Raw genomic sequence first — 23,231 nt, forward strand, 5'->3', positions numbered from 1 at the left:
CTACAAATTCACCTAACAGGTGGTCATGCCAATTTAGGATTTGAAGGGGGTGAGGGTCAAGTGGTGGGGAGGGGAGGGGTTAGGCTGCTGGTACATTGTACTGGAAATCATTTGGACCAACTTTGTTAACATCATCTTTTAACTAAGGTGCTATCTGTATATACAAGCAAGTTTTCAAACTCATGGAAAAAATTAATAAATTCAATAGCCAACTGATATATTTCTAAGACCGTTTCATTAAAAAAAATGTGGTCTATGGTTTGTTTTATGTAAATCGTAAATTGTAAATTAAAAAACCTGTACACCAGTGTATTAGCTGATTGTGATACAAATAATTCAACAAATTCACCCCAAAAGATTTGGAAGTGGGGAGTGTGCAGGGGGGGGGTGGGCTGCTGGTATATGGTACTGTTAAAAAACTTGGACTATCTATATTCGCATAAATTTTAACTAAGATGTCTTTCTAAGATATGAGGGGTGGGTGCATAGGGGAGGGGGAGAGGGGGCTTGATGTTCACTTCTACCCATTGTTGATATCCTTCTGGGACAGACCATTATATTTTGCTTCATTAATTATTCAGGGAGTTCTTGCAAGGTTCATTATCGGCAATGCCAGCGCCGAGAATGCAGATTTGTATGGACAGGTCACCAAAGGTCTTGCCATGGCAGGTGTAGCCGTCATACAGAGGTACCCTCTACAATCCTACAGAAAAAAAATTCTCTATTTTCATTTTTTTTTTATGCCTGTTTTTTTTTAATAGGTGGAGGCATGTTGCTTTCAGCCAATTTCAATGCTTGTTGGGAATCTCTTTTCGGAAAAATAAGATTTTAATATCATGTTAAAATTAGATTTTAATATCATGTTACTATTAACAATCGTGGTATGGGTGGCATGGTATCCATAATAGCTGTTGAAGATGGTCTGTGCTAGTTTATAAGGGCATTGTTATCCATTAAAAACTCTGTGTTAACTAAGTTGGATAATTATGACACTTTTTACCTAAGGAATATCATTGCTTTATCAATTTCTTTATCAGTTTTTTTTTTCAAAATCATTAGCACTCTTGTTTTGATGACTTAATTTTTTCCCTATGATTTCTTCAAATTTTTGCCGTATGTTTGTTCATTTATCAAGTGCTAGAAAGCACAAGGTTCAAGAAAACCAAAAATACAGTCATAAGTTAAAAACAACAGATTTTTCAAATAGGTGAAATCAGAGAGAACTGCATGTTGGTGTAAAATAAATTTGAACTCACTGCTGCTAAATTGAAAGGGAGTTAATTGTATTTCTATTTCGACCAACTAATATTTTGTTCAGACATTCAGGAAACCTGCATCTAGTGCTTGCTAAAGCCAGTCTTTAAGTTTCTGAAGTGTTGAACCAAATCGACATACATGATGTCAGTTACTAACAGAGAAAGAAACCTTTGTGACCAATTAAAACATGGTTTCAGAGTACTCCACATCTTCACCGATACCTTTTATCAAATAAACTTCAGTGACAGAGACTAGAGGATCAAGCCCTAATGACATGCTTTATATCTCACAGGTTTGGCTTAGCTCTAAAGATAAGAATCTCTTAAATTAAACAATAGCCTAGCTCCTCATTAAATCCCGGGGACTTGACTGTTTTTTTGTACCTTTGGATATATATTTACATAGCTCAGTAGTAAAGATTGTATATGATTTAAAAGACTGCCTGGTAATTTGCTGTATTGTGTATGGCAGTGTTGTAAGGACACTAAATGAGTATCTGATACTATGTGGGGCTCAGAGTACCATAGTTCAAGTGCATTGACATTGAAGATGGCATTGTTGTAAGTTGTAGAAGCATATATCTGCCAGTTGCAAGATCTCTGTAGCCACAGCTTTACATAATAACAACTGTAACGACATGTGGAAAGATTTATAAAAAAAAATTATCGTAGTTAGTCGACAAAAAGATTGCAAACAAGATGGCATCAAAGAAGGTAATGGAATCCAAATTCCATCCGTTGGATATTAAACAGACAAATTGGTAACCCACAAGTATTTTTTTTTCTTGCTTGTCTATGTATATTGTGAAAAGCTCTTTAGCAAAATTGGCCATTGACTGTAGATTTTCAATATAGCAAAGAAATCTCACAAAGAATACAAGTTTAAAAAAAAATGCTCTCAAATTTGTGTTGTAAGGAGGAACTGTGTTTTAGAATGACTAGTGGATTCTTTTCCGATATTAATTTCGCATTTTGTCGGGTGACATTTTCTATTCTATTATTGATTAATCAGTCTTGTTTTTATCAATATAGATGTGACCAGATCAAACTTTAACATTATTGCTAGTTATTTGTTGTGGGTTTTATTTTTGGGTCTGAAAACATGGATTTTCTTTGAATTTATTGATATCATTTTGGTGTTTTTTATTTACAGGACAAGCAAGGCCTCCATCAGTACTTCACTTACCGCTGCCTCCGAGATCATCCCGGTTCTTTCCACACAGCCTCTCTCCGAAAAGGCCAGAGACACGTTACAAAAGGTGAAAGATTTCTTGAAGGAGGAAGTGTTTCCAAATGAAACAGTAAGTTCTATGATTATAAAAACCTATCTTTCCTTTCATTTTATCTTTATTCCATTCATTTCTTGTTGTTACACTTGTGGAGTCGGATTAGGGTAGCAGACTGCCTTAGTAACATGGTCATACTAAGTTACTATGACAACAAAGTTTTCAAAATGTCAGAAAAATGTTTTTCTTTGACATCATGGACATGCAGTCTTGAGTTTGCCAGCCTTTGGAGTAACATTTGATCTTAATTTGTCAAATTGGCTCTGAGAATGTCAGAAAGCAGAAATAATTGATTTATTGATTGATACTTGATAATATCCTTAAGAGGGTAATTATCTTCTACTTTTTTAATCTTTGACAAAGTAGCCGCTCCAGTTTTTTTTTTTCCTTATGTAAAGACAAAGATCTTGAGCAGGATAAAAGTAAAGACACAGAGCCATTAGTTCGTTAACGGTTATGTTTATTGATTACTTTCATTTCTCATAATTTATAGAATTAGTTTGTGTTAATTGTTTTAGAAAAGTTATCAAAGTTATTTTATTTAAAGTTGAGCTAACACTGACACAAATTTCACTTAAAACAGTGTTGACTATAAACACTATATGTAAACCATGGGAAAATGAAATAGCTCACCCTAATGTAGCAGTATGACTTACTTAATTAGACAAAAATTGGACCAAGTAACTCATTTAGCTTTGATATCTTGCAAACAGAATCCATTTTTCTTTATTTCTTGGTCTAGTAGTATATGTGTTAATAACAGCCCTTTTTACTTTTTTTTCTTCAAAATTTGACTTAGGTCTTTTCCCACATATTTTGAGTTCTTTTCATAATTATTTTACTCAATTAACATATCCCTTCATTCAGGTGTACTTAAATCAGCTCCAGGAATCGTCTGATCCTTGGTATGAGCCTCCAATCATGGAAGAAATGAAGGTATGTTAATACCCAAGATGTGTCATAATTACTAACATACAATCATGTATGTATGTATTTATTTTGTATGTATTTTTTAGATCCTCCTGCAAGCAGGAACTCGCGAAGAAGCCTCATTGGCTTATCAAAGCCGCAAGCTGACCGAAGTCAGTCTCTTAGATCATATTTAATGTCCATAATTATGAATTGTTCATTGTCAGCAACTCTGTAACTGGACGACATACATTAATCTGGGAGTGACTCGAACATCTCCACGGGATAGATTAGTTGTGGGAAGATAGGGACAGATTAGCATACCGGGTTACCGACTCCGGAACCGATTTCTGGCTGGGCCCAATTCGCCAAAAAGGACCGCCAGGTTGAGGTGCCCATGGCATCGATTTCCTCTTAGTATTAATAGGTGCCAGGTTTCCTTCTCAGGTGCCAAATGTGGCAGTTATGTCAAGCCCTCGGCAGTGCGGCAACATCAGAGTTAATTCCTTTCCATTTATTGTTCAGTACTTAAGTTCCATAGCGGTACACACTTCATCCTCTCGACTAGCGAACTCTGTCCTCAAGTTGCAAGTCCGGAAATAGGTTTAAGATTTGCAACATTTATTTTGTAGCACATGATTAACAGTAATATGGAAATGTATCTGAGCAATGAAATTTCTAGAACAGAATGAAATCAATGCATTTTTCTCTGGAGTGAATAACTTAGTGGATATATATGAATAATGCAATAGATAAATGAATAAAATGTGAAATGAATAGATATGGATGGACGGACAGATGGATGGACGGATAGAAATGTAGAAATAGATGGAAGATAGACCGATGTAGGAATGAATGGAAAGATGGAGAATTAAAATGAGTGAAGGAATGAATTGATATCATTTGATCAAAAGGCCTAAATAGACCAACGGATAAAGGCATCAGAAGATCTTTGTAATGACAACAGAAACACTGTCCTTTCTTAGTCTAGTAAGGAATCATTATTTTGAATTGCTGGTATCTGAAACTGAAACTAGGCAAAACGATACCCATGCTGCTCCAACTGTCTGTACAAGTGCTGTTGAAGGGTGTCTGGAAACCAGCAAAAAGAATACATTTATCCCAGTTGATCGCCAACTCCACAAAGCATCGATATATCTTTCTCCTGCTTTGTAATACCGCGATTAATTTATGTCGCATAAATGAATAAACTTTGTCGTCTGTTCTCTCCTCAAGGCAAAGGCAAAATCGCAAGGTCTATGGAATCTGTTTCTACCCTCGGAGAGTGGGTTCGGCCAGCTCGAATACGCATTCATGGCCGAAGAAATGGGGCGAAGTCCTATCGCACCGCAGGTATTCAACTGCAGTGCGCCAGGTCCGTACAATCTCTAGGAATTATGTGTCTACTTCCATGTCTCTGGACACAGCTTTTGTTGACTTGGGGGCAATTTTGATGCTATTCCATAAATTAGTAAACAAGTCACTTTATCATTATCATGTCTAGTCAAGTGTTCTTTAAAATAATGAGAGAAAATGGCAAAACAGCTTCACAATTTTGGACTTACTTTCAGCATAAAAAATGTCTAGGCAACGATATAGGATGGAATTTTGAATGGAATCATTTTAATTTACTCTATACTCTAATTTTCCGTGCATGAAAAGTTCTAGTTGGTTGATTGTAATCTAATTTTTGTATGTCAAAGTTGCAGACGAGAACCATGTTTAAAATGTTAAAAATAATGAGGAACTGTAATCCTCCCTCTACTGATATTGAATTTTGGTACCAGGATGTTAAAAGTGAAAACAAATAACTGCTAACATGAACAATTTTCCAGAAATAAATGGATGAATACAAGTTACTCTGTTTCCCTTGAATGATCATTGATATTGCCCCCAAATTACTAGTTTGTGAAAATTTGTTAAATCCATTCAGAAATAGTTTTGTGGAGTTTCACACCCTCCAAGGTATTCCCTGATATTGAATAGTTAGTAAATAAATTATGAAAGTAAGAAAAAATGTTTAATCGAAATTTGAACATAAGTGACCATCATTTTGATTTTATAGCATAGTTACGGCCAATTCCACCGGTAGTTTTTGGCAGAGGTTCATACCTTCCAAATTATTCCCTGCATATTAAATTAAATTATTCTCAAGTAAGAGAAAATAAATACTTTCAAGAAGTCTGTAAAATGTTGAACAGAAATTTGAAGATAAGTGACCATTATTTCAGTCACTCGCATATTTAGAGGCAATTCCTGGTGACCTTTAATTTTGAAGAAGATGTGGAAAGTTGAAACTGTTTTTCATTCTGGGTGGTTCTTGTCTGAAAATTAATAATGAGAAAAACCTCGCTGATTATGCTTTTCAATATCATCGTTCATAATCGTTGTAATTTGTCCTCTTCTCTTTGTTATGAAATCAGATACTGGTAATATGGAAGTGTTACATCTCTACGGCAGCAAAGACCAGCAACGGAAATGGCTCCGCCCACTTTTGGACGGGACGATGAGGTCTTCTTTCGGGATGACCGGTGAGAACTCGTATTTTGAATTCTAGTTTCATCATGTGGGGTGAGGTGTTAAAGCAGCATTTCGAGTTTAATTTTGGCAAATTTCTGGACGCCAAGCGATTTGATACTAAAGCCTTGTGGCAAGTATTGTTCATTAGCTTGAAAAAAAAAGCAAGTTTCATAGGAAATAATGAAGTCAAATTTTGGGTTTAGCAAAGTGTCGTTGCTTTAAGCAATATTTTCACTCTATCTGAAGGGATTTCCATGCAGTGTGCTGCATAAGATTAACTGTTCAATTTTTTTTTTTTTTTGAGTATTCAAGATCATTCATTGGTATTAGAATTAGTGCTTTGTGCCTCATATATTGCAAACTAAATTGTCTGAATGAAAAATTTGTCATAATCAGTCATCTTTGACAGAAAGGACCCAGATGTGGTCTAGTTTGATCTATTTAAACCATGTTTTCAACCTTTTTTGGGGTATTTTTGTTATAATTGTTGAAAGTTAAATTTCAATCCTGAAATGCTGCTTGAAGTGGTGAGTTAGAGAACCGTCCCCTCCCCCATACACCACCTATACAGCCCCCTCCCCCACCAATCAGGCCTTCAAAGTGTGTCATACTAGGCACCAGATATGTTGCTCTCTGTAGATTTAACAATTTTATCAAATTAAATGAAAAATGGAACAATTTTCTTTCTCACTGTATTGTCTTGATTAAAATTCTCTCAGAATTCTCGGTTTCTCTTCTGGATGTACAAAATCATAAGTGGTTATTTTTTTATTTGACAGAACCTCAAGTTGCTTCCAGCGATGCTACCAATATGGAATGTTCCATCGAAAGGGAGGGAGACTCGTATGTTGTGAATGGTAGAAAGTGGTGGAGTAGTGGTACGTACTGTATCTGACTCCTGATAATCGTTTAGTATAGTTGTATATTAATAAATGAATAACGGAAAACCGACTGAGAATTGTTAGACAATGGAAACAGAGCAAAAGAAATAATGTGATCTCTGGTTTACAGGGGATGCAAGGTAAACTGTGGCTTATGTCTGGCGCCCCCAGCAAAGAATTTATGTGATCCCTGGTTTACAGGGTATGCAAGGTAAACTGTGGCTTATGTCTGGCGCCCCCAGCAAAGAATTCATGTGATCCCTGGTTTACAGGGTATGGAAGGTAAACTGTGGCTTATGTCTGGCGCCCCCAGCAAAGAATTTATGTGATCCCTGGTTTTACAGGGGATGCAAGGTAAACTGTGATTTCTGAATGGAGCCCCCAGCAAAGAAATGGCTATATTGGGATTGCCACCAACTAAGGGCTGGATGCCTCAGTTGGTAGAGCCCTGGGCTTGTAACCCAGAGGGTCACTGGTTCGAAGCACGTTCTAGCCATAAATTTCTCAACTCTTTTCCTTATAGTTTAAAGTTTGTTCAGAAGAAGGGATTACAAATGCTGAGTACACCAGATATGAGATATTGTAGTCTATTCGTTTTATTAAGATGAGTGCATTGCAAAACAACTGTTTTTGCGTTTCTTTAAACTTGAAATGATGATAGAACTTTGGAAAGATAATTCAACTGTGTGAGAAGATGTTATTTTATTTGTGTATGGTACATCATCAAGTGACTTCATGACAATTAAACATTGGCTTTCCATGATGGAGGAGTGCTAGTTACATCAGTCTAAAACAATGAGTAAACAAGAAGCATAAGCATCTCATAATTCTCAGCATTTGCACACAAAAAATGAGAATGTCCTCCTCTGTTTCTGGTATACAGGTGCCGGCCATCCAAACTGTAAGTTTTCCATCGTGATGGGAAGAACTGGTGGCGAGGGGACTCCACGGTAAGATTTCAGTTAATTATGCATCGTTACTGAGATAGACATTAATATGAGTGTTGCGTGTTCGATTCTCTGACAAGTTTAGCATAGATGTATGGAGTAACTCCATATTCATAGCCAGGTTAAGCTCTTTTAGCAATGTTTCTGTTACTCCATCTATCTCTTTAGAGTTCTTAAGTTAGAAAACCAAGTAAGTTTCTGTTTGGTAGTCATTAATGTTACTCAATGTGCAGCTAAATATGCCTGTTGTGAGGTGACAGGATTTTTTTTTTTTTAGTTTTTGGAAGATGAACCACAAGCAGTGATACCCCCTCCTTGCCCCTCCCCTCCCCCCCCCTTTAATCATGCTATTACATCAATTATTTCTGCTAGGAATACAGTAAACCGCTCCTGAATAAAAAGCCAAACGTCCCTTAATAATTTAGCTGACCAGGACTGTAACCCACAACATGCCAGATGCTAGGTTTCATTGTGTTACCTGGTTATTAATAGCCTTTATAGACTCAACCCCTACTACTGGTTAACTCGACTTTGTTGTTTGGTTCGGAAAACTTGTAAATAAATTCTAGAGTCATTTTAAATGCTCTATAATTTTTCATCATTCTTTAAACTAGGTAAACTCAACGATATTTATTTTATGTAAAGCACATTTTACAGCCGTTTTTGCACCTTGCAGCTAAAATGGGATCCATGTTGTAATTTTACAATCATGTAGAAATATGATGATTGAATGTGCAGTGGCAAGGGGCTCTCGATCTTGCCAAAATTGCTAATTTCATGGAAATTGTGAGTTGTTTAAAGCTGTTTGAATTTTATGTGGACATGTTTTGCATACAGACTGAGGACTTGAACCAACAATTTTCCACAGATGGGATTTTTTTCAAAAGAATTACCGCATCGTTCGGAAGAAGTGTATGTTACAGATGTATTGATAAGGTTAGGGTATGTGGATTCGACAATGGGAGATAATAGCGATGAGGTGTCCTCAGTCTGAATGTGAAACACACTTGTGAGTGTATGTGTGGGGTTTTTGGGGGGGTTTAATGGGTTTTTTCATTCATATTGTTTTTTTATATATTGGTAAAAAGAGTGTATTTATTCTCCCTACGTCAACAGTCTTCACACAGACTACTCACATAGTTTCAAAACGTTAACGCATAAAGCTGTGCTTTTTTTTTAACCACTTGGTTTTTATTTTTATTTTTTGGTACCAATTTGACGTTTCAAGTATTGTATTCGCCTGTAATTGTATAACCTGCAATTTAACCAAAGATCAATTTGGGTACTACCATTTAGCTGTTCATATAATGACAATTACTAACCATTTACTCTTAATACCAAAATTCAGAGTCCCTACAGGTTATTATGTTATGTTTCATTTACCTATCCTTCATGTTTATTCATGATTTCATCGTCTATTTTGTGATTTCTTGGAAAGGGTAACAGCTTACATTTTACGGTACATTACCTTTTTCTTCAATGGTTCCACCGAAATTGTGACAATTCCTTACAAAATAGTGCCTGAAGTGGACATTATCTTGGAAAGTAGACATAAACATTAACTAATTCCTACATATTTACCTAAATTTTCTTGTTAGAAATAAAGCAAGGGAGAGAAAAAAAAAAGTTTTATTAAATTTTTATCATGCCTTTACAAAATTTTTAAAGTTGAAAAGGAATGTTCTTATTTCATGTTTTGAAACATTTCTGATGACAAGATTTTTGACACACATTTATAATATATATATATATATATATATATATATATATATATATATATATAAATATATATATATATATATATATATATATATATATATATATATATATATATATATATATATATATATATATATATACGATACCTAAGTGCATTTCCATTGTTGTCATGGTTCCTATGCTGCTAACACAAACCGACTGCTTTAAGTTGTTTTGGAAGACAACATTTCCACCTTTTTTCCCCATTACTCAGACAGAAAAAAAAAATTCTGGCAACTTTTAAATTTAATAGCATTTTCTATCGTCTAGTCTTGAACGAACCAGAGTCTGTTTCGGTCATTAACTAGTCACAAGCATGGTGACATTTTCTGGAGTCATGTGATCAAATGTGGATTACTCTTCCTTTGTTTTGTTCCTCTTTGTATTCAGACACAAGCAACATAGCATGATCATCGTCCCTCTCGACACCCCTGGGGTGACGAAAGTCAGGGCGCTTCAAGTCTTTGGAAACGTCGGTAAGTTTCTCTGCAAATCGGGTTTGTTTCTTATTTGTCGAGAGTAATTGCTTTCCTCATCGCAGGACTTCAAAGGGAATCTGACCTAGATCAGTTCAAGTGTAAACAAGGTCATTTAATGCCATTGTCTTGTTGCCATTGTTGCATCCTTTCTGTTTGCTCAAGCTTAAAAAGATGTGTAGGGGGGGGGGGGGGAATAGTCTCAATTTTTATTAGTTCACGGGAAGAGTAGCAATTAAGTGTTAACTCTGCGGTGAACTGAAAAGTCAACCAGTGTCAAAATGTTTATACAAGTGTCTCAAATTTTGCTTTAGGAAGACAAAAATTGAATTTGGTTTCATAATTATCCCCGTTAGTGTTACGGGGAGGTCGTGAAGATGCCAGATAATGTTTGAAAATGGTCACACTATTGTCAATATAACTTGAGATTGTCTATCAAGATCTTTGTTTTATAGTGATTGTTTGGATGCTAACCCTATAGCAGCACTCTCCCCCATCCCCACCCTCCTCCCTACCCTCCATCCATACTCTCAAGCAGCATTTACCTATGAAGCTAAAATCGGAAATATTGTACATAAAATTGGAGTTGATAAAACCTATTTCATTCTGTATAATTCAGAAGGGAAACTTGAAAGTTTCTTGAATTAAAGGTTTTGCTATATTTTTTATGAGAGAGGTCAACAGAATGTTGTATGCTAGCAGGGATTCCAATCCTATATAACACCCCCCCCCTTATCTACCAACACCCATCACCTGGATTACAAATTGCTGTTTAACGATTTCTGAAAGCAGCGGTTATTTATAACACATTCAATGGATATTTGATGTAAGTTTGCATTAAAGATGATGAAATAATTTTATGGTTTGGGATATTTACTGGCTAATATGTTCACTTTTTTCGGGAAAAGTTGCAGAATCCTGAGCATTTTTTAGATCATGCACCTTATTATATCATTGATTGAAGTGGTTCCTTCATTCTCCCCCCCCCCCACCTTTTTTTTATTTTACTTTATTTTATGTATCGCTGTGGTCGTAGTGAAACTCATGACACCAATTTTTCCGAGGTCGATCGGTTACCCAATCATATTGTGTCGTCTGTAAGTTTCGTTACCCTCGGTTCATTCTTTGCACCTGTTTTCTGAGTTTGAGCTATATATAGAGTAACATCCTGACTCATCCGATGTATGTACCTGATTGAAAAATGTGAGTTTGATTGGAAGCATAGGTTTAAGTTCTAATAAGGAATTTCAACCATTCTTGTTTTAAACCATCAAGAATTCCATGTTTGTAAAAGAGGCATAAATAGCTCAGATGACAAGTTACCAATTATAACTTGTCAGGGGTTACCAATTCACCTGACATGCGCTCATTTTAGTTGCAATATGTTCTGCAGGTGAGCATTTGTGGGGGTGCGGTGGGGGTGGGGTCCATACTGTGTACTCAAGAGAAGCTACAAAAGTATATCGCAACTGAGCTCAATATATTATTAACGTTAATAAATAAGAAAAAACAAGATTAAAATTTTGGCAACATATGTGGAAAGTTAAAGCTTAAAGGCATTGAAGACTCGCCCCAAACCAAACGGCCATCTGAAAACGTTATCTTTCTGTTGCTTGCAAGTGACGTTTGTTCGTGTCGCTACAAAATGTAGACAGTAATGAAACGTGATACCTTGTTATCTTTAGCTGGACCTGAGATGTCCATCACTGTATCGTTTATACACTGTGCTGTGGGTATTGACCGCAGCTGTATATACTGACTGTACACTAGTGTGCTGTGTGTGTATTTTCTGAGATCGATGGTGGTGTCTAACACTTCTGTTACACCTCATTCGAAACTAGGTCAGATTACTGGCATTAGACATTTCTTTTTGTGCGAGTCTTCACACCCTTTAATCAAAGGGAGATATTATTTCAGTCGGTTTTTTGGTTTGTAAACTTACACTTCATGTCAGGTTGTTATCCAAGTTTCCAAAATTTCTATCTCATTCTGAATTTATCTACCATTTGGAAGATCATTTCAATTGCAAAAAAAACCATGGAATTCTTGTGCACTTAATATGCGGCAGCCTTTATCCACTAGACAATATCCAATGATGGACAGTCTGGCTAAACAAAGATGACCATTCCCTGGGTCCTGAATGACCACTTGTTTTGGAAATTCTTCAAAGCAGTGATTTTTTGTCTTGTCCAATGTTACTAGGCTTCTTTCGGGATCTTTACTACCTCTGACCTAGAAAAGCTGGACATTTTAGCTTCCCGAGGGGTTACAAATGTCAGCTTAGTTTAATACAGTAAAGATTGCATATAAGGTTTAAGTCCACAAATGACGTTAAGTTTTACGGATTGGCTAAATATTTCACGAATGCCAATGGTCGTAACGGCAAATTAGTTCAATTTGTCCGTGCAATGGAATATGAGGCTATTTCTATTTATTTTTTATTTTTACTACCTTTGACCTATCAATGAAAGTTGGACATGTTAGTTTCCTGGAGTTACAAAATGTCAGTTTAGTTTACAGTAAAGATTGCATCAAGAAAAGTCACAATTAATAATAAAGTTTTCATGATTTGCTAAAATATTTACAAACTCTACCGATTGTGATGACAAATTAATCCAATTTTGTCTTGAGGACAAAGTCACTTGATTTTATCTGAGGTCATCTACTTTCATTAACCGTTGGGCACCGTTGACCCCTAGTGACCTATATTTGCAATTGGTATTTGTGGAGTTAATCAGAATTCAATAAAACTCTCATGATCGGAACCAAATTAGGGCCCCTCCCCCCCCCGCTTTTCTTGTGCCCTGAAATTACCTTGCAATTTGACACATGTCAGCAATATCTCTCTAAAATATACACAGTGCAGTGGTCATGTCTTTTGGCAAAAGAAACACAGTTGCTGATTTGATTCAAGTAGTTAGGGAATTGTTTAGCATGAACATATTTCAAATTGTTATTGGTCAGAAGTTTTGTACCTGCTAGATGAAGCATCCAAGAATAGAAAACATTCAGTATTTGACTGTCAGGAATCCCACTCTAGCCAAGAAATGTCTTTGTTCTTTTTAAAACTTATTTTGTGGGAAGAAGCTCAGTTTTTGGCCCCTTCCACCCCCCCCCCCCTCTATTTATTTTATTGGCAGAAGAAAACAGTGTTTTGTAGTTGCATTACCATAGTGATGGAGGTTATCATAGACTTGAAAATGTTCACAGTACTCTGCTTAGTCTTTTTAAATGTGAAATTTGATGACACCCCATGCTACCCAGACTCAAGAAAACTTACATGATTTGTGGGAAAAGTTAAGCTTCCTATCCTGCAGCTAAGAAACAAGCTTGGATAATTCATAATTTCATAGTATTTTCAACAGACAATAGAGTGGTTGTTTAATATTTATCCCGGTTACCCTTGCAAGTGTAAAGTTGCAGCCAGGACTCATGCTACTCCAGGCTGTCACAGAATTCAGGATACCCTTGAAAAGTAAAAGGGTGGAAGTGGGAGGCAGGTAAATGCTACTTCTGGCAACCACAAATTCTGGCAACCACAGAATTATGGAAACCACAGAATTATGGAAACTCTTAAAAAGTTTGAAAGGTGGAAGTGGGAAGCAATGCTAGCTCTTGCTTCAACAGAATTATGGAAACCCTTAAAAAGTTTGAAAGGGTGGATGTGAGAGGCAATGCTACTTCTTGTTACCACAGAATTCTGGATACCCTTGAAAATATAAAAGGGTGGAAGTGGTAGGCTGGTTAATATTACTACTTGCTATCACAGAATTATGGAAACCCGTAAAAATTTTGAAAGGGTGAAGTGAGAGGCAATGCTACCTCTTGCTACCACAGTATTCTGAATACCCTTGAAATTGTGAAAGGGTTGAAGTGGGAGGCAGGTAAATGCTACTTCGTACTATCACAGAATTCTGGATACCCTTGAAGAATGTAAAAGGGTGGAAGTGGGAGGCAGGTAAATGCTACTTCTTGCTACCACATAATTCTGGATATCCTTGAAAATGTAAAAGGGTGGAAGTGGGAGGCAGGTTAATGTTACTTCTTGCACCACAGAATTCTGGATACCCTTAAAAATGTAAAAGGGTGGAAGTGGGAGGCAGGTTAATGTTACTTTTTGCTATCACAGAATTATGGATATCCTTGAAAATGTAAAAGGGTGGAAGTGGGAGGCAGGTTAATGTTACTTCTTGCTCTCATAGAATTATGGATACCCTTGAAAATGTGAAAGGGTGGATGTGAGAGGCAATGCTACCTCTTGCTTCCACAGAATTCTGAATACCCTTAAAAAGTTTGAAAGGGTGGATGTGAGAGGCAATGCTACTTCATGTTACCACAGAATTGTGGAACCCCTTGAAAATGTGAAAGGATGGAAGTGGGAGGCAGGTTAATTCTAGTTCTTGCTACTACAGAATTACGGATATCCTTGAAAATGTAAAAAGTTGGAAGTGGGAGGCAGGTTAATGTTACTTCTTGCACCTTAGAATTCTGGATACCCTTGAAAATGTAAAAGGGTGGAAGTGGGAGGCAGGTTAATATTACTTCTTGCTATCACAGAATTCTGGATACCCTTGAAAATGTGAAAGGGTGGAAGTGAGAGGCAATTCTACCTCTTGCTTCCACAGAATTCTGAATACCCTTAAAAAGTTTGAAAGGGTGGATGTGAGAGGCAATGCTACTTCTTGTTACCACAGAATTCTGGAACCCCTTGAAAATGTGAAAGGGTGGAAGTGGGAGGCAGGTTAATTCTAGTTCTTGCTACCACAGAATTCTGGATACCCTTGAAAATGTGAAAGGATGTAAGTGGGAGGCAGGTCGATGCTACTTCTTGCTACCGCAGAATTCTTGATACCCTTGAAAATATGAAAGTGTGTACCCCAAGTCAGCTACATTCTGGCTTCTTTATTTTAAAAGCGGTCATATGTATACATTCCATCAAAACATGGAAAATAAATTCCTCCATTTGTTTCAAACAAATGCCTCAAAATTAGTTTCATTCTGTGATCAGTATTTTTTCACACGACTCAGATCCCACTTCTGCCCTCGGGCCATTCTGGCGGTATTATGCCGCAGATTATAGGTTGTCCATGCAGTTACAAAAGATATGGTCACCACAATTGTTTTATTTTTTTTGATGAAGTACATTCATGGTCAAAATATTGTAAAAAATTTAGGTCAAATAAAACTGAATTACAAACATTCCACTTTTTAAGAGAAGGACGAAAGAAATGCACAAGTAGAAATAATTTATGTCTGCCACCCAAGCAACTCACGTTTGCTAAAAATGTAAAAGCATAAATTTCTCTGTCTGAGCTTGTTTTACGATTTCCCTGAAGCATCTGGACAGTTTTCATACTTGCATGTGACACAGAAGTCATTTAGAGGTATTGAGTTGTGTCTGCAGGTTGGACAGTTAAATAGAAACATTTTGTGAACATGAAAACATGTGTAACCCACCCCCCCCTCTCCTGGTACAAACTTTCTTTGATGAGGTGTCACTAAACCTCTGTTCATTCCTCTTTATCAGTTTGAATTGATTGGCATGGTAAAACTCCAGGGGAAAAACATAAACACATGTTCTTTAGGGCTCACCTCTGGTACTTCTGTAAATTACTTTGACCTTGTAATCTAGTCATTTTAATTTACTGGGTGCAAAGAAAATCTTGAGGGCAAATTGGTGTCTTTCAAACTTGACTAAATTCCAGAGCTGGAGGGATATTTTTTTACTAAACTTTAATGTTAATTATTTCTGTCAAGCTTTAATAAAGTATAAAAAAACTGATTTTGTGTCAAATTGTTGCGGTTTGTTAACAATTTTTTCACTTTTTACCGTCAGAAACCACTTAAAGTGCGATAACAATATTTGGGCTATGTGTGTTCATTTCTTGGGTCCGTACCATTTTTATTCTGTCGGTACGAAAGAATTGGGGGGTGGAAAAAACTCTGGAACATGTTACTATAATCTTTTTTTTTTTAGCCAAGGCTACACAGAGGTGATTGCCAACAACAAAATTTACCTTCTTTTCTACTCTCTACAGATGCCCCCCATGGCCATTTTGAAATTAAATTTGAAAACGTGAGAGTTCCAGCCGAGAATCTGATTTTGGGTAAGGTTTGGGGTATCGGGTTACATTTTCGAATAATATGGCTTTGTGTTTATTCACTTTTTTTTTCATTTTTTTTTTTGTTACTTTCTTTTTAACACCTATTTATACTAAACTCATTCTTCATATTTTTGATTGTCAAAAAATATCCTTGGAAATATTTTGAACATTTTTGTGGGAAGTACAAGAGGGTATAGGTTAATAGGATAACTGGGAAATGTTTCTGTAACATAGTTAAGCAGAGGACCAACTTGTTGTGGATTTTGGGGAGAGAATAGCCCGAGGGTAAGTTATCGGGTGGTAAAGTTTAATCAGCCTTAGGAAAACCGGTGTGACAGTTTTCTCATATTTTAGCTCTAATTTAAGTTCCCCCCTGAAAGCAAACGAAAACTTGTCGGGCAATATTTGTCGAAGAAATACATTCTATTTCCAATTTAGTAGCGTAATAGTGTCACCCAGTTTTCCATTCTTCTGTGTAAACGTGTCTAAATGTGATTTCATTTGACATCTCTATGAACAAGGATACAAAAAAAAATAAATGAGCCGCAGGAACTCTGTAAAAAAGTAGGGCGTCCATTCGAAGCAGTCGAAAAACATACATCAGACATTTAGAAGTCAGTATGTCGTCATGAAAGGGACTGCGTCCTCATGTATGAATATTAGTAATGGCGTTCCACAAGGGTCAATCTTAGGACCACTCTTATTTTTAATCTACATTAATGATTTTAGCCTATGTTTAACTCACTGCAAAGCCGACATGTATGCAGATGATACTACTTTCCACATTTCAAGCTCCAATGTTGAATCTCTTCAAAGCAAGTTGAATTTTGATGCTAAAAATGTTTCCAATTGGTGCAAGAATAATAAAATGGCAATCAATACTTATAAAACCAAATCAATGTTAATATGTTCCAGACAATGCTATGATAATCTACGAGGACAAAGAAATATTTCTGTCAAGATGAATGATATCGTATTAGAGAATTCTGATACAGAAAAACTTTTAGGAGTCAGAATTGATGCTCACCTGACATGGCAAGCTCAGATTGATTATATATGTAGTACTATTAGTACAAGATTAGCTCTTTTGCAAGGATTAAACAGTATTTAGACACTCCCACGTGCATACTTTGTTATAATGGATACATTCAAGGGCGGCGGAAGCACTGTTAATCTGGGGGGGCACCGACATCAGCCTTATACTTAGTACCCTTTATAACTCTTATTGTATTATCATATTTGCGTATACACATCACTCCATCAACCCCCCCCCCCCCAAGGAAAATATGCATACTAGCACTGTAATATCCAATGTGCAAATTGGGAAACAAGGAACAAGTTTTCTTTTGAGACAAAATGAGGTGAAATCATGCTAGTTGCTAATGTAGGAATCTTCCGAATTAGAGTGTATTTCTTGTTAATATCTTAACAAATTTTCCAATCGAAATAGCTTTGAGTTTGACCCACAGAAATTCATTGAAAGTCAGGGGCGTAGCCAGGATTTGCAAAGTTGTATGCACGACTATCTGAGCAGAGTGCGACCATCGGTTAGCCAGGAGCGTACAAGAAAATTTTTGGTTTTACAGACCCCTCAGATGGCCGGAAAAGGCCTTTCCTGAGTGTTCATTCTGGTTCCCTGGCCTCTTGCTAACTTGAGAGACCTCAATTTTTATGTAGAAAAAGGGCACATTTTTAACCTGAGGAAAAGTGGGGGGGCACGTGCCCCTCCCGGTTCCACCGCCCTTGGATACATTCTTCCAATACTTGACTACTGCTGTCTTTTTTGGGGAACTACCACTGCCCATAATACCGATAGAATTATTAAATTACAGAAAAGTGCTGCACACATTATTTTAAATGCTACATATGAAGATTGTTCAAGTGATTTATTTGTCAGGCTGGGATGGAAGACTTTTGACAGACACGTTATGTATAGAAGATAAACTATGGTTTTCAAGACAATTAATGATCAAGGACCGGAGTACATGAATGAGATGTTTAAACCAGTTACGAACATTCATAATCACAATTTAAGATCCTCTACTGCACGAAACCTGCACATTACAGGCGGACACACTAATTTTTATAACAACCGTTTTTCATGCATTGCCGCAAAAGACTGGAACAAACTAGATCAAAGAGTAAAATCAGCAAGAAATCTTAACCATTTTAAACGCCTAGTATCTGATATTGTTTAGGCCTACTTCACTTTTATTTTTACCAAATTTTTTAATTTTCTTTACTCTGTACACGTTTTTTTTAATATTTTTTTTTTAAACTATTTTATTAAGCATTATTAATGTATTTATGACTTCTTAAATTTTCATACATTTTATATTATTATATGTCTTATTAGATGGCCTCGTGGAAGATTAGCTATTGCTAAACGAGCTACCCTCTTAAAATAAAGTTGAAATAAAAAAAAATCAGACATTTCAAGAAGCTTGGTTATGTAAAGTATTGTTATGATTTGAATTTTACCACAACCTGATGTTACGGCTTTCTACCAATGAAATGAAAGATAAACGTAAAACTTGAAAACTTTCCTCTTTTGTTTATCTATGTAACATGTGAAATCTAGCCGAACTAATTTTATCTCTCTTCAAAAATATTGTTATTATTTATTTTTTTTGGGGGGGGGGGGCCTGTCAAATACTTGAAAACTGTCCTCTTTTGTTAATCTATGTAACATATGAAATCTAGCTAAACTAATTTTATATCTCTTCAAAAATATTGTTTTTTTTTTTTGTTTTTTTTTGCCTGTCCAAAACTTGAAAACTTTTCTCTTTTGTATATCTATGTAACATGTGAAGTCTAGCTAAACTAATTTTATCTCTCTTCCAAAAAAAAAAGGGTTTTTTTTTTTTTTTTTTGGCGTTCCAAAATCAAACCGAGATTGATGGACTTTGGTATAGACAAAAGATTTGCACAAGAAAGAAAATTTTAAATTAAATTTTTAAACAGAATTTCTCTGTCAGACCAAACTTGTTAACCTGCTAATGTGAGTAGTCAGACGATTGTAACCACGGGTAAAAGAGTTGCTAGATTGAGGATGGGTCAGTCAGTCATGAGTGACTGTTAGGTTTTTTTGTTCAGAAAGACACAGAATTTTCAACTCAACTCACTTTTAAAAGGAAACTTAAGACTTGTCTGTTCCCAAGAGCATTTTCTTGAGTCCTCTTAGCGCCACTGAGCATTGCTTGACTTTGGATATTACGCACTATACATATTTTTTTATTTAATGATTGATTGTAAAACTTTGCATTAACAAAAAAAGAATTAAAATAGAAAAAATTAGTGGAAGGGCACTGTCATTACCTCATGAAGCCTGAATGTATATTTATGTCAATTTTTATATTTAATTTATGGAATTGCTTTAGTAAGGACCACATCAGGGCAAATTTTAAGATTTTTGTTTAAAGGGGGGGGGGGGGGAATAGGCTCTCAGACAACCAGGTCTTGCTTGTTTGGTTGTCCAAACAGCAAATTTGGTTGTCCAAAAAATTATACCAAGATATTACAAAAGTTGATTAATATGTACACTAGAAGAGAAATGTGTAGTTTTCGGCCAGTAGAACTCCCCTTGGGGTGGGTCATTTTTTTATATTTCAGTATCTCCAAAAGTGTGATTTAGGGTGATACCAATTAATCATTTAAAATCTTGAGGGCAACTAGTGTCTTTCAAACTTGACTATATTCTAGAGCTGGAGGAATATATTTTAGTAAACTCTAATGTTAATTATTTCTGTTAAAGCTTAAATAGACTCAGTTTGTGTCAACTTTTTACAGTTTGTTAAACAATTTAATTTAGGAGTCTTTAGTTACAATGTAATTTCAAATTTTATGTAAACAACTAGTAGTCTGCTGGGCAATCTCCAAAAGGTGATTTTGGTCGTCCAAAATTTGGTCATTTCGAACAGTCGGAGGACCATTAAAAGTTTGCCCTGGATATTTCTATGGATGTTGATGTTAAATTACACTTTGTTATTGGTGAGAGGGGGGAGGGAAGCACAGGGGATCCTTTTAGTTATTTCACATTGATTATAGTATTCATATACATTATGGCATTGATTATGGTGACCTTTTCTTTTCTTTTTGCTTGTTGCTCAAAGGGGAAGGCAGAGGGTTTGAGATAGCCCAGGGGAGGCTTGGCCCTGGACGTATTCACCATTGCATGCGGTTGATAGGACTGGCCGAGAGGGCATTGGAGATGGCCTGCCAACGGGCATTCAGTCGAAGGGCATTCCGTCGACATCTTGCAGAACTGGTCAGTTTTTTGTGCACAATATTTACTTCAGTCTTTTGTCACTCAACTCAGTGTTGCATTTTTTTTTTGGGGGGGGGGGGGTTCGTGTGTGTGTGCAAGTTTTTGACTTAACTTCATCAAGTGTCTAAATTAATGTTTATAGTTTTTGTTTTAGAACACTGTTTGCCTTTTCCTTTGTTTTTACAGGGAGTCGTCCAGCACCAGATAGCTGAGTGTCGTCTGGCGATAGAACAAGCACGTCTTCTCACCTTGAAAGCAGCTCATCTGATCGACATGCACGGTACCAAGAGGGCCCGTAAAGAGGTTTGCGTCACCAAAGGAAATCTTTTTAACGAAAAGCACCGCCTTTTAATTTTCTTTTGTTTTTGCTCCGACGTGATTCTCAACACTCATAGTTATTTGTCCTTTGGATCTCTGGTTGACTTCAACGTTTGTTACATAACCTTAAAGATATGTTTCTTAAAGCAGACATGAGCTTTTTCCGCGAATTCGCGGAATATCCAGGATTTCTTTTCTACCTCGGTACAAAAACTATTATCCTAACACACTGTAGCATACGCAAACTGGAGCCTATACCGCAATTTTGCAAAGTTCCGTGATATTTTTTTACCCCCGGGCTCATCTCTGTTAAAGGTGTGTTCCATCCTAGCTATATTGCATCTGCCTTAAAGTGGGTTGTGTTTTCCATATTGCATCTCTAACCAAAAACCTCTCTAAGTCACATAATGCTTCATCGGAACTCTAAGAAGTTTTATCTATTCCTCGAAACTATCAGTAGAGTGGTTGTTATCTTCCAGATGATCAGCTAAATTTCACCTTTCCAAAACATGAAAATATTGTAGCGAGTTGATGATGCTATTTGAAGTTAGCAGGGCACAATTATTAAGGATTTTTCTCGGAAAGTCAGGACTTACTTTTCGGGTTGTCTGAACAGCAGATTCGGTTTAAAAGTCCGAAAAATATGTAGCGAATTAACAAAGAACGACCAATATGTACACTGTTGGAGAGATGTGTAGGTTTGGTGAATAGAACAGCAGCTTTGTGCCGGTAAAATATCCCTCCACGTGGATCGTAGGCCTACAGCCTACCACTGTTTTTGTCTCATTTCAGTATCTCCAAAGTGAAGGAGGATGATCCCAATTCACCATTGTACCTATTTCAGGGTATTTAGTCACAGTGCAATCTGATGTGCTGTTAACAACTAGTCCTCAGGTGGACAACCTCCAGAGTTGATTATTGGTTGTCCAAACAGACGATCATTAAATATTTGCCCTGGAAGTAAGGATAGTCACTTACATCGAGTGATGCATCTTTGTATCAACACAGCAACATTTATCAACTGAATACTGAATTAAGATTAATGTAGTGCTATACATTAGTGATCATAAGAGTCCTATCAGAGTAGGACAGATTTTAGTTTTGATATCTCATAGTCCAAGACAGAAAGAAAACTGTTGAGTGCTAGTAATCTTTCTATAGTTATTATCGTTATTATCTGTGGAATGCTCCTTTAAGGCTAAATTGGTCATTAATCCGCTGCTCAGTGACTCCAAAATATGCTCATTTAATATAAATTTATTGACAAATAAAATCCCAGAGCACTCAATGAACAACATTCAAGGCCATTTGTTCTCCAAAGATTGTGTGTTGTTGCTTGAGGCCATGAAAAAAAATCTTGTGTGTTCACATTTGAGTTCTGTATTGCCTCTGAGGAACTTATGGTCGGTGTGTTAGACTAAGTAGTCCAGCCGTTTTAATTGATGAGCCTCAGATGCTTAACAAGTCATTTCTCAGAAATTAAAAGTGGTATAGAGTTACAATGTTTGCAGTGTTATTCAACAGTCTGCAGCATTTCAAAACTGATTTTTCTGGGTTAAGTCATAATTAAATATTTTTTATGACATTAATACAACAAAACAGAACGTAAAACTAAGCAGGGAGTGGAATTTATGCTGCAAATTTGCAAGCAAGCTGCATTGCTGTGTTTTTCAAGGACGAACATAATATTTAGTAAAAAATAGTCAGCAACAAGTCCAATTGAGCCATTTATCCATTTGTAGGAATCCATTATAGGAAAATTATTTGATGATCCAGTGACCATTATTCAAAGTCATCTCACTGCTAACAAAGCTTTCTTACAAGAAGGATTAAAACTTGGTTGCTTCAAATTTGAGATTATTCAGTTTTATAACACGCCTTTGAAACATTGCATCTTAACTTAAATTAACTTCCAGGCAAGAAAAGTTGCTATATTTTTACCCATATACATGAACCATACAGGTCGGCATAAGTCGAAAAAAAACCAGACAAAAATTAAAACAAAATCTGGGTCATATCTTAATTTATTATTTTTCCCCCCTCTTTTACAGGTGGCGATGATTAAGATCGTCGCTCCTCGTATGGCGTGCCAGGTGATCGATCAAGCCATTCAGATTCACGGGGGCGCCGGAGTATCTAACGACGTACCGCTGGCCGCGTTCTACGTCATGGCGCGAAGCCTAAGGATCGCAGATGGACCAGATGAAGTCCATCTTTCGTCCGTAGCTCTACGGGAATTGAAGGAACAAATGGATAAAGCGAAATTGTAGAGGTAAAATACATTGCCATTGCATGTCTGTAATAATATGCTCTGCTTGGAGTTTTCTGTAATTTCCAGTGCATTAGGAAACAAATTATAATAATCATGGAAAATCAGAGACCTCTGTCCTCTGTTCCATATAAATATGCCAAATATGTAAAAAAAAAAAATATGTCAAATTTATTTTTAAAAATATGTCAAATTTATTTTTAAAAATATGTCAAATTTATGAGAAAAAAAAATGTCATA

The 23,231-nt window shown here is 36.3% G+C and overlaps 1 protein-coding gene across 1 annotated transcript in view; it reads left to right on the plus strand.

The window, feature by feature from the left end:
- Positions 1-23,231, plus strand: part of LOC139964727 (acyl-CoA dehydrogenase family member 11-like) — a 34,823-nt gene that overhangs the window by 6,337 nt on the left and 5,255 nt on the right. The window contains exons 8-19 of the mRNA XM_071966591.1: positions 582-688; positions 2,410-2,557; positions 3,410-3,478; positions 4,688-4,826; positions 5,875-5,982; positions 6,751-6,849; positions 7,736-7,802; positions 9,948-10,033; positions 16,072-16,140; positions 20,250-20,404; positions 20,591-20,707; positions 22,774-22,994. Coding sequence (XP_071822692.1) covers positions 582-688; positions 2,410-2,557; positions 3,410-3,478; positions 4,688-4,826; positions 5,875-5,982; positions 6,751-6,849; positions 7,736-7,802; positions 9,948-10,033; positions 16,072-16,140; positions 20,250-20,404; positions 20,591-20,707; positions 22,774-22,992 — 1,383 coding nt within the window. The 3' untranslated portion in view covers positions 22,993-22,994. The remainder of the gene's footprint in view (positions 1-581; positions 689-2,409; positions 2,558-3,409; positions 3,479-4,687; positions 4,827-5,874; positions 5,983-6,750; positions 6,850-7,735; positions 7,803-9,947; positions 10,034-16,071; positions 16,141-20,249; positions 20,405-20,590; positions 20,708-22,773; positions 22,995-23,231) is intronic.

This window comes from Apostichopus japonicus, chromosome 23, assembly GCF_037975245.1.
Source record: "Apostichopus japonicus isolate 1M-3 chromosome 23, ASM3797524v1, whole genome shotgun sequence".
In the NCBI taxonomy this organism is placed as follows: Eukaryota; Metazoa; Echinodermata; class Holothuroidea; order Aspidochirotida; family Stichopodidae; genus Apostichopus; species Apostichopus japonicus.